A 12270-nucleotide genomic window follows, 5' to 3' on the forward strand; every position below is an offset into this window, starting at 1 on the left:
ACTTTCTCACCTTATCTTATAGACCCTATTCATTATACCCTGCTTAGTACATTTTATTTCTGGGCCCGTATGACACCATTCTTTTGTACTTTTCTCCCTGCCTCCCTGCCTATCTTCATTGTTCGTGGCTTGCTAATCTTTTGTGTCACCTACACCCACAGCTCTCACTACCATACCATATTCTGTGAGATTCCATTCTTTTCCCCCCTGGTCCTTTTTTCTTTCAAAGCTTGGGCAACTTCAAGTTCCAATGGTCACCAGTGTGACGGTGACTGCCAAGTCAGGATCTTTAAGCCCAGACCTTGCTCTTGACACAGACCACTTGATCATTTGACGTAAGTCATCACTGAATCAATAACGTCTCCCCCTCCCCAGGCGTTTTCCCTCCTATATTTTCTGTTAGTAAATAGCATCACCGTCAGTCAGCTGAGGTGCCTCAGGCACTTGCACCCTTCACATCCGTTCAGCAAGCTCTAGTCCATTTCCTGCATTTCTCAAAACTGCTCTCTCCTTCCACTTGCTGCCTTTACTCTGACTACTAACTGGCGTCCTTGCCTTGACTGGTAACCTACTCGGGCCTACCCATCAAGCCACTCTAGCCAGAGGGAGTTTCCTAAAATAAAATCTGAGCCCGAACACCCCTCTGCTTAAAATCCACACACATACCCCTTAGCCTGTTTAGTTCACAAGCTATTTTGAATCAGGCTGGCCCCTGTCGGCTTCTTCAACCTTGTCACGTGCTGCCCACATTCACCTTTGACCCCCTGCCACACCACACTGGGTGCTAGTACCCATGGCTCCAGGTCTTCAGATGGTTCTTATTTGCCTTTTTTCCATTGCTAACTCCTACTTGTCCTTGAAGACTGAAAATCAACTTGGCTCCTTAAAAAAATTTTATTTGAATGTCTGTTTCCTCCATGGACCAGACTGTATATTCCTCCAGGTGATGCTGCTGTCATTCAACTATTTAGTTTTCCTGCTTTTACCATGTTAACAAATTGAAGGATAAAAACCATATGATAATCTCAATAGATGCAGAAAAAGCTTTCAACAAAATTCAACACCCATTTATGCTAAACTCTCCAGAAAGGCATAGAGGGAACTTACCTCAATATAATAAAGGCCATATATGACAAACCCACAGCCAACATCGTTCTCAATGGTGGAAAACTGAAACCATTTCCACTAAGATCAGGAACAAGACAAGGCTGCCCACTCTCACCACTATTATTCAACATAGTTTTGGAAGTTTTAGCCAGAGCAATCAGAGATGAAAAAGAAATAAATTCAAATCGGAAAAGAAGGAGTAAAACTGTCACTGTTTGCAGATGACATGATACTATACATAGAGAATCCTAAAGATGCTACCAGAAAACTACTAGAGCTAAACAATAAATTTGGTAAAATAGCAGGACGCAAAATTAATGCACAGAAATCTCTTGCATTCCTATACACTAATGATGAAAAATCTGAAAGAGAAATTAAGGAAACACTCCCATTTACTATTGCAACAAAAAGAATAAAATACCTAGGAATAAACCTACCTAAGGAGATAAAAGGCCTGTATGCAGAAAACTATAAGACACTGATGAAAGAAATTAAAGATGATACCAACAGATGGAGAGACATACCATTACTTGGATTGGAAGAATCAACATTGTGAAAATGACTATACTACCCAAAGCAACCTACAGATTCAATGCAATCTCTACCAAACTATCAATGGCATTTTTCACAGAACTAGAACAAAAAATTTCACAATTTGTGTGGAAACACAACGGACCCCGAATAGCCAAAGCAATCTTGAGAAAGAAAAATGGAGCTGGAAAATTCAGGCTCCCGGACTTCAGACCATACTACAAAGCTACAGTAATCAAGACAGTATGGTACTGGCACAAAACCAGAATTATAGATCAATGGAACAGGATAAAAAGCCCAGAGATAAACCCACGCACACATGGTCACCTTATTTTTGATAAAGGAGGCAAGAATATACAATGGAGAAAAGACAGCCTCTTCAATAAGTGGTGCTGGGAAAACTGGACAGCTACATGTAAAAGAAGGAAATTAGAACACTCCGTAACACCATATACAAAAATAAACTCAAAATGGATTAAAGACCTAAATGTAAAGGCCAAACACTGTAAAACTCTTACAGGAAAACATAGGCAGAACACTTCTGACATAAACTACAGCAAGATCCTTTTTGACCCACCTCCTAGAGAAATGGAAACAAAAATAAACAAATGAGACCTAATGAAACTTAGAAGTTTTTGCACAGCAAAGGAAACCATAAACAAGACAAAAATACAACCCTCAGAATGGGAGAAAATATTTGCAAACGAAGCAACTGACAAATGATTAATCTCCAAAATATACAAGCAGCTCATGCAGCTCAGTATCAAAAAAACAAACAAACCAATCCAAAAATGGGCAGAAGACCTAAATAGACATTTCTCTTTCCTTTTGTTTGTTCACTTGTTTTTTAGATTCCACATGTAAGTGAAATCATACTGTATTTGTCTTCCTCTGTCATTAAATTCATTTAAAAAAATCTTTCCTGTATATTCGTACTTTGATTGCAAAGTGCCTCATGTCCATTTTGGAAACAGACAGGGTACAAAGTCATTTTTATTAAATCTTTGTTTTAAATCACTAAAAATTATTACATCCTTACTGTACCCAAGTCAAACAACAGAGAAGTGACTACAAAATCCCTTGCCCTGCCCCCATCTAGGTAACCAGTTAACAGCATTTGCAAATAACTGTAATGTCCCATTTCTCCAACCTCAGTTTCCTCCTCTGTAAAATCTAGGCTGCCTGCAATACTAAATATCCTCTGTACATCCTCGTCTGCTGAGATTTTGTTGAACTTTTCTTTCTATACTTTATGTAACACAATGCACATAGTGTATGGAATATACATTTTACATTATGCATTTTGCACACTGCTTTTTCAACTTTCATACACGTCTTCCCTTGCCAAATCGCAATACTTCAGAGAGCGTCTACCCCAGATTAATCAGACAATTTGAAAACTTGCTTTATGTTCGTCTTATGTTTTCTTTTTTGAAAGCTTGCCTGACAAAGTTACTTCTCTAGAACAATGCCTACTTTAGAGTTCTTTATCAGTAACGTGAGGCTAACAGCCCCTCGTGATAATCAGGTTGCTCTGAGGATGTGATGAGATTAGATGTGGGATGGGACTCATAAGTGCTGACCATTTGTACTTCCTTCTCCCTGCAAAGCCCGGAGAGTGAAAAGAAGTCGGGGGTAGGGGGGGTTCTTAATTAATTATCGTCCACCCCCGCCTGAGCAGGTATGTGGAGCCGCGTGCTCTGGAGAGGAGATTTCCACGTGAGGTTTCTCTTTCTTTCCCCTGCAGTCTACACCTACATCCAAAGTCGGTTCTACCGATCCCCAGAGGTGATCCTGGGCCATCCCTACAACATGGCCATTGATATGTGGAGCCTGGGCTGCATCATGGCCGAGCTGTACACGGGCTACCCCCCTGTTCCCTGGGGAGAACGAGGCGGAGCAGCTAGCCTGCATCATGGAGGTGAGGCGGACCCGGCTGCCTTCCCCCCGATGCCCTCGGGAGGGGTAACTTCCGCTCTCAGACTCCAGGCTGCATTGGACTCGCTCTAGGGCAATGGCCTGCATCTGTTTACGGGACAGGGTTGGATGTTTTGAAATTATGTACACTTTTGAGTCGACATCTAACCTTTTTATCATAAATGTAAGTAACTGCAAAGGATGTAACTTCCAGCATATTGTGAATAGTGACATTTAAAATAAAACTGTTATACCGGTCTTTCACATATATTCCAAAGAATCTAAAAACCAGGCTGACATGACACCCATTGAAATCTGTGCACTGTTCAGCTGTTACTTACCATCTTAACTTTCTGGGAAGAATATCATGCCATGAAAAGGCTTTACCAAGACTCTCACATGGTTATTCATTATACCTGCTCTTCTTTTACCTAAAGGTATCTTGTTACACCAAATTAGATGGGAGAAAATAATCCTAAAAATTGGAAATTTCACATTTTAGGATTTCCCCAGGGAACAAAGATATTTTTGACTCTGAACAAAGACGTATCTAATTCCTCTCTCTCTCAACCTATCTATCCATTCATCCCAAATCCCCATTTTCTAGATTGTCTTAAAGTTAAAGGTTGGTTGGGGAGACACATACATCCTTGGGAATTAACGTAGAGATTCATCTTATGGTTGAAACTGATAATAAAGTATTCCACTAATTTAGTTAGCAGTAGCTATAAATGATAGCTATGGTGGGACGGACACTGCCCTGGAAATCAGTAAACCCGGAGGCTGGTCCTCCTCTTTGGCAAGTCACTTCCCTGGTCTGGATCTCTGTAAGATGAGGGGACCAGAGTCCATGGCTTCTAAGGTTGATGATGGACGATTCAGTGAAGCATCCCTGAGCCAATCCTCCAATTTGCTCCTCCAATGGAAGGCATGGGATCTGGGTGGAGGTTCCTGCTGCCCCTGAACTGCAGCTTCCTCCTGACCTCAGTCAGCGCGGCTCAGGAACAGGAGGGCAGGGTCATGAAGGGACAACCTGGGAACCTGGCTGCAAGGACAGGGGCCCAGAGCTGAGGGGGACACCTGTCGTTTCTCTCTTCTGTGTGCACCCCTATAGGTGGCAGTGGGGAAAGGTGACCAAGCAGGTGTTACCCTTGTCTTTTCAGAAGATACTTTGTCATATCGTGGTCTGATGCCCATCTGGTGATTTCCATCTCCTTTTCCTTTCCTCCCTTCCCATGCTCTGAGCTGGGATGTGTCACTCCTTAATTCAGGGGTGGTCCGCAGCTGCACGGGTTTACTTGCTTGGACAGTGTGATCTGCCTGCTATCACGAGTGGCCTGTCTAGTAGGTGCTGATGTCTGTTTAGAATAATGTGGGTGGTGTCAGTGCTCGGGGTACTGAAACGGCCCTGGATCAGGAGTCAGGTCTCAGGCTCTGGACCTGCTCTGCCACTGGCTTGAGGTTATCGCTTAATATTCTGGGTCCTTATCTGTAGAAGACGACGTTTAGCTGGAGTCCCACCCAGTTCTAACAGTCTTGGAATGTGTGACTCCAGAGGAGTGAATCCACTGCTTTGTCCTTGTTGAAGGTGCTGGGCTTGCCACCGACCCACTTCATCCAGACGGCCTCCGGGAGACAGACGTTCTTTGGTGAGTCCCAGGTCTGACTCTCTTTTTCCTGTTGTAGCTGATGAGGTTTCCCAGCCCCGGAAGACACCTTCCATGCCCTACACCCCATATGATGCTCTTCCTCTGGCCACACCCCAAAAGGCAGGCTGTGCTTAGAGGTTTCTTTCAGAAAAGTAAAAAGATGCTGAGCCGTGGTACCAGGGGCATGATGGGGATGGGTGGGGCAGTCACTGGAGCGAGGTCTCGGCAGTGACGGTGCACAGGTGCCGAGAATGACCAGGTTCCTGCCCAGAAGGCCTGCCAGCAGATCTTGAAACCCCAAAAGGTTAGAACTCTACCCTCTCCTAACAGTTCTCCCCACCTCCCCCGGCAGCTTGCCTGCCCGCGCGCACTACGCACCGTGAAGGAAATCAAAGAGCAGAAGCGTCTTTGCAAGAACAGTGGAAAATTCCATTGCTACAGTTAATGGACCTCATTCTTTCCTGCTGAAATTCTCCTAATCCCCCAGTCCCTCACTGTTCCAGATTCATTGCAACTTTGGTATAAAATGGGTAAACAAGGGCTGTCAGCTATGGCTTGTCAGTTTTGTATAGGACATCTGCCTAATTGCTGGAATGAAGCTTCATCCACAGTCTCCCCCCATCCCAGTTCCCAGACCCTGGATTTTATGATCCTCTGTCTTTCAAGCCAAGCTGTGCTGTACAGGACGGACCGGGGGATCAATGAAGTCCAACTCGGGCAGGGCTTCTGAGCCACTGTGAACCAGAAGATGAAGCCAGTCCCAGATCTAAAATCCCTTTGCTAAGGGATTCCTGTGTACAAAAAACCGTAGTGGCCCTAATGTCAGCCAAGTGGAGTGAAGCCAGATGTGAGGAACGAGGGCTCCACAGACGGGCTCCCTGCCATCCGGAACGACATTGTCGTCAGCTTAGTTCACAGGCTCACACTGTCGTTCCCAGCCCTCCTGCCTCTTATTTTCACCCAACGGTGGCCTCAGAATGGGTAGACAAATCATAATTTCTCTCCACATCTTGTCCCATCAATAGGAAAGTCAAAAACCACCACCCTGGGGGACCCTCCTGGACAAAAGTGTTTCAGTCATGTTGATGGGCAGTCGGTATATATTGGTTCAGCCACCTGGGGGTTAAAATGTAGTCTATTTCTGTACCAGTTGGTTAAAAAGCCACAGCCCTGAGCCCACGATCCAGAAACTAAAATTTTAAGGTCTGCCAAGAAAAGGTCCTCCAGGATCCCCCTCCAATGCCAAGGCTGTCTTCCACTTGGATTGGTCAGTCCCATACCAGAGCAGAGCATCTGGCCGACTCGCCGGTATAACTTATGCATGGGGCAATGGAACTGGTCTCTTGACCCCAGATGTCCTTTTCCCATCCACCACTTTTAATTCAGCCTTTTGGATTTCAAAGGACTTAGGGAAAGACAAGTAGGAGCATTGGTGTTCCCTCCTGCTAGACAAAGACAATGTGGGAAGAGTCACATCTCAAGCCTATAACCCTGAACTCAAGAGATTGTACTTGGGGGAATCAAAAGGAAGGGAATATAGGCATTTTGGTAAGAGGGTACCAAAGACAGACACATGTCCCTTTCATAGAGTACCCGATTTTTACCATCAGCACTAAGCTTCCGAATGTGATTTTGGTAGCAAAAGCACACATCTTCCCTTCCTGCGTAAGAAAGGACGTTATTGGGAGCTGCATCCTCATCCGTGTTTCCCAAATTTTATTTGATTATAAGAATCATTTGGGTTCTTGGGGAAAATGCCAATCCCCAGGATCCTCCTATGGTATAGTGTGTTTGAGGTGGGACTCAGAAGTCTGTATGTTTTTTACAGCAGCTTATGATGAGGCGAGTTTGGAAACACTATATCCACTTAAGTTCTTGGCTCTCCCTTCCCCAGGTTTGGGCTGCCAACAGGTCCTCAGCCCCCAGCCACTCCTAGTTAATACCCTTAATTAAGAGGAAAGTTGTTTCTTCAAAGGTAGCAAGATATGTAGGTGCTCCAGACAGCAAGAGGAGGTGGGGAGAATAATGAGATATTGGGGAAGGTCAGAGAGGTAGGAAAAACTTGTACAAGCAAAGCAATTACATAAAGATGACTGTAGGAGCTATGTTATTTGTAAGCCCGTGAATCTAATTCTTCTTTGACCATTTATGAAAAGACAATCTAGGATAAGGTGGGAGCCCTGGTGCCACAGTCAAAAAGGAGTTCACAGGACCTATGCCCTATGCAGTACCCCCAGCCCATTTTTTTCTATATAAACACACAGATACCCATGTGTGTATATACACACATACACACAGTCATGGGCTGTTATAGGAATTCAGTAAGAGCAGGTGTTCTGTTGGACGCCCTGCAAATTGTATTGATTGCAAAAGTAATTAGAAGCATTTCATTATGTACCTTCCAGGATGTCCATTGTATGAACCCCGAGTTTTTGTGAGAATTTCATGGAATGTGTCCATTTTGCATGTGTGTATATATATATCCGCCCTTTTACATGTATATTTACAAGGTGTGAGCATACGTGGTCACCTTTCTGAACATGCTCACCACGACCTAGATGTCCAAACGAATGGTCTTGCCTTCAAGGCATTGCACTGTGTTCTCAGGCCACCTTTGGACCTGTCTTCAGGGGTTTCTTTTCAGCAATGACAGAAGATACATTTGGTGAGGGCTTTAATCCGTGGAAATGGCTGAAGAAAATCATTCCAAGCAGTGTCTTAAGCTACCAACAAGTTTGATCATTCCAGTTATGGACAAAATTTTGACACGACTAAAAATAAGAAATGAGGTTAACTTGCTTGTGTGGCTTGCACATGAGCTCTGAAAGTCAATCCTTCTCCTAAAATGACTTTCCTGTTATTCCCCATGGGTGTCCCAGATTCTCACGTTCTGGGGTGAGGAAGAATCAAGGGCATAGAAAAGCCAAGAATGGACAACATGCTTTTTGTTCACAGCGGACCGTTTCTGTCACTTCAGATTTACTTTACTATTATTATTATCATCGTCATCATCGTCATCATCACTATTATTTTACGTTGGTTAATGTTAAACCATTAAAATCATTTGATTGATTCCAGGAGGAGGAGGTGGTGGCTCAGAACATGCCGAGTAGTAGGAAGTTGTTTGTAAAAGTAAATTGTATTCGTTGGATAATGTACATGTGGTTATTTTAAACTAAGACTGCGGGTGTGTTTGTCTGTGTGTGAGGGGGCGGGAGAGCTGCAGAGACCACCCCCAGAAGCAGCAAGGTTGAGTGAACAGCTGTGATGTGACCAATGCATATTCACACCTGGAACTAAACACATAATGTTGTATCTCTAAAGATTCCAAAGGTTTTCCTAAAAATATAACCAACAAAAGGGGAAAAAAAGATACCCGGATTCCAAGGATCTCACCATGGTGCTGAAAACCTACGACACCGGTTTCCTGGACTTTCTGAGAAAGTGTTTGGTGTGAGTTTTGTCAGGGTGTCTTCGCTTCTGGGTTTCCTCTTAAACACTGTACTTTCCCACATGTTTGCTAGTGAAAGTCTGGGGCTGGGAGGCAGTCATGGGACATAATAAACACGGACCATAGATCTTTAGAGTCTACGAGATGCTTTCCTATCTGTTGCCTCATCAGACTGCTCTCTCCACTGTCCATCCTGTGTGGTCAGTGGGACAGACGACCTGATGATTTGAGACGTGGAGCCTGAGGCGCGAGAGATTAAGTGACTTGCCCTGGATTACACAGCGTGTGGGTCGAGCTTGCTTCCTTCTTGCCCTGACTGCCTGGAAGCCCAGGTCTTCAGAGAGTCTGTTGTATCAATAACTATTTGCATACATGCCCAGTACAAGCTGGTTTCAGGCCCCTTCCCACCCATTCCCCTAGGATTTAGAGTCTAAATCTTCTCATATTAGGGAACTAGGGAAAGGGTGATCTATAAACCATTTATTATGTACAGCTTTTTAGAATCTATAGGCATATTTTGAATCTTAGAAAGTAGGCTCTGTACTTCACCCGTCATAGTATTGATAAAAAAAAAACCCCAATAGTCCATAAAGCACCTTAGAACTGTACCTAGTTTAGAAGGTATTTAGAAAATACTAGCTGTTGTCACCAATTTTAAAGAGGTTATGCAAGTCTGTCTCCACTGAGTGGCAAATAAATTAGCCACGTGATATTGGACAAGTCATCGTCTCTCTGGGCTTCAGTTTCCTTTTCTGTAGAGTGGGGCATTCCTAAGGTCTCTTCCAGCTGTATTAGTCCTATAATTGTTTAGTAGTTTTAGAAGACCATATCTTTATGTTCTCTCATTCCTTCACTGGGATGAAGTAGTTTTAGCAAAATACTACTCTTCTGGCATTTGTGCATCTGGAGTTTAGGTACTAGCTCAGAAAATAAACCACCAGGGCCTGCCGAAAGTTTTCCCATCTGCGGGGTCATGCTACCCGTCTGAAAAATGGAGACAGAGAAGGATCCTGTACCCCATCATGACCCCCACTCCACCCCAGCCTCTTGCTGAGGCGATAGAATGAATGGCCATTAACTCGTAACAGAAACTCAGTACTGAGACAGAGGTGGGTAATCCAGAAACTCAGAGCCAGGAATGAAATTATTCTCCTTTTTAGTGCAATTGCTCACACCTTGTAAGAGGCAGTCACGCTGTCAGGGCCTGTTGTTTTATTACTTCGTATTTGGCTAATTAGCAAGTCTTTGAGAGACTAAAAGTTTCGGGTCAGATTTAATAGGGATAAAGGTAAAGTTCTGTGTCTAGATTTTATAGGCTAACTCTAGGAGTTCAGGAGAGGCGAGGTGTAGCTTAACAGCAGTTCATTGGACAAAGAACTGGGAACTTGAGTTGTTTAGACCTCGATGAGTCTGAAATATTAACGCCATCTCCTCGCAGTTAGTAGCTATTCCCAGCATGATGGACACCAGTTAGATAACAGCTGAGATTTCCTATCTAGGAAGGAACTGATCATGTCATATGATCAATAATTAGTAGTCATGTAAATGTTTTCAGATAGTTGAAGGGTTGTGACATAAAAGACGGATTAGTTGTCTCCTTCTGTATGATGCTAATGGGTAGAATTTAAGACCGGGTCAAAGTTACTAGGCTAAAAGTTCCTGAGAAGTGATTCTTGGCTCAATCAAAATGAACAACTTTTAAAGAATTGGAGTTTTTAAAACTGGAAGAGCTAGTTCTGTGAGTTAGTGCCATGTTACCAAAATTACTCAGGAAAGGCAAGATGATTCCACGGTGGGTCAAGTGTATTTTGTTACTGCATTAGCAGTTTGGATTATCTCCAAGTCCCCTCATGATCTTAATATTCTAGTGTTCTATAATGTTCTTCGTGATATACTTGGAGGTCCAAATTCCATAGTTTGGGAATCCCAATTAAGCATCTCTTCATTTTGATGTTCTTAGTTTACTAACCCCTAAATCCCACTGGTTTCCATTTTCTCTAATATTTCTTGTAACGGAATTTGGGCTGTGAGATATTCCTTGGTTTGTCCTACACATTTTCTAAAAAGATCATTTCCAATAGTTGCCTCCAGGTACTTTAAAATTATATGTCATAAGCTCTGTTCTATGGTATCTTTGAGTTTTAACATAGCTTAAATGGGTTCTTTAAAAATGAACCATTTTTATATCTTAGTTAGGTTCTTTATTGGGGTCTTTGAAAATATTTCATTATTAAAAACGGACATAAAACCCTAACCAATGCTGGGCTTTGTTGGTGTGTAGCTGGGAGCCTTCTCTTTGTGTGACCCCTGACCAGGCCCTCAAGCATGCTTGGATTCATGAGCCGCGGAACCTCGAAGCACAGCCCAGGCTTCAGACCTTGAGGAAAGCCAGTCTCTGTTTCCCTTCTGAGGCCAGGAAGGGCAAGGTTCAAGGGCAACATCACTTGGGCAGACAAGGTGCAGTCCCTCAAATAGCCAGTCCTATTTCCATAATCCAGGGGGTCAGCCGTCTCTGGAGGATTGCCTGCCAATTTCTCTGAGCTCAACCTCGGTTAATTATTCTGGCTTCATCACTACTGGCCTGACACTTCGTAATTTGGGGATTTTCCTCTTTCAGGAAGCTTGGTTGTGGCTGGGTTCTCCTCTTTTTTTGCCCTCTCATCATTAGGAATTTCTGTGTTTCTCCTATCTCCAATTGCTATTCCTCTCCTTTCCTTTTCTTTCAATGCGTCCTCCTCTGCAAGCCCTATAATTACCTTTTGAATTTTGATCAGATTATGGAATTATGCAAGGATCTTTTATATGCAATATAGCCTCATGGTTATGTACTCGGTCACTGGAGTCAGGCTGCCTGGGATAAAGTCTGGCCCTACCACTTACCAGCTGTGGGCCCTTGGGCAATTTACTTAACCTCTCTGTGCCGCAGTTTCTCCATTTATGAGAATGAGAATAATGCCTATTCTCTCTGGTTGCAGGAAGGATCAAAGGAACCAGTAAGTGTAAAGGGCTTAGAATAATGCCTGGCACACAGAATGTGCTTTACAAATGACTTGTTTTTGTATCATTACAACCAGATTTCCCCCAAATGACTTACAGCCTAATGGACAGTTAGAATGTAATTCATATTTGAACACTTCCTTGTTCCTGCTCTCTCCTCTTTGGCAGAGGTGATCCTTCAAATAGAGACTAAAGACCAAATCAACGAAGGCGCCACTAAACAGGGTCAGAACTCAGGTAGTCAGCAGGGCTCTGTCCAGCACACAGCTGAAGTCCAGCTGCCTCATCTAGCAGAAGCTTCCGGAAAGCCCGAGGCAGTTGTTGGGCCAGCGGAGTCCAAGGCCTCCACGGGACAACAAAACAAAAACTGCTCCCCCGAGAACACAAACATTTTACCACCTATTGTGTGACCTGAGAGGAGGGTGTGTCCTGTTTCTTTCCACCAGTGATTTGTATTAGAGACAGCACTTCTATTGTACAATACTTAAGACTGTTGTTTTTTTAATGCATAAAGGTTTAAAAAAAAAAAACCCTCTATTCACATGGCCTATTGGCATGATTCCTATGATGAGGGATTGGAAAGGATGTCCTTGCACCCATGCTCCTTCCTTATGCCCT

The 12270-nt window shown here is 43.5% G+C and overlaps 1 protein-coding gene across 1 annotated transcript; it reads left to right on the plus strand.

The window, feature by feature from the left end:
* Positions 1-3390: 3390 nt before the first annotated feature.
* Positions 3391-12062, plus strand: DYRK4 (dual specificity tyrosine phosphorylation regulated kinase 4; the record flags this gene model as incomplete). Its single annotated transcript, XM_082849891.1, is given in 7 exon segments — positions 3391-3507; positions 3509-3559; positions 5144-5204; positions 8529-8558; positions 8561-8657; positions 10937-11112; positions 11821-12062. Coding segments are annotated over 7 exon segments (714 nt in total). The 5' UTR covers positions 3391-3450.
* Between the last annotated feature and the right edge of the window lie 208 nt (positions 12063-12270).

Source organism: Leucopleurus acutus (genome assembly GCF_964270905.1).
Source record: "Leucopleurus acutus genome assembly, chromosome: 11".
Classification (NCBI taxonomy): Eukaryota; Metazoa; Chordata; class Mammalia; order Artiodactyla; family Delphinidae; genus Leucopleurus; species Leucopleurus acutus.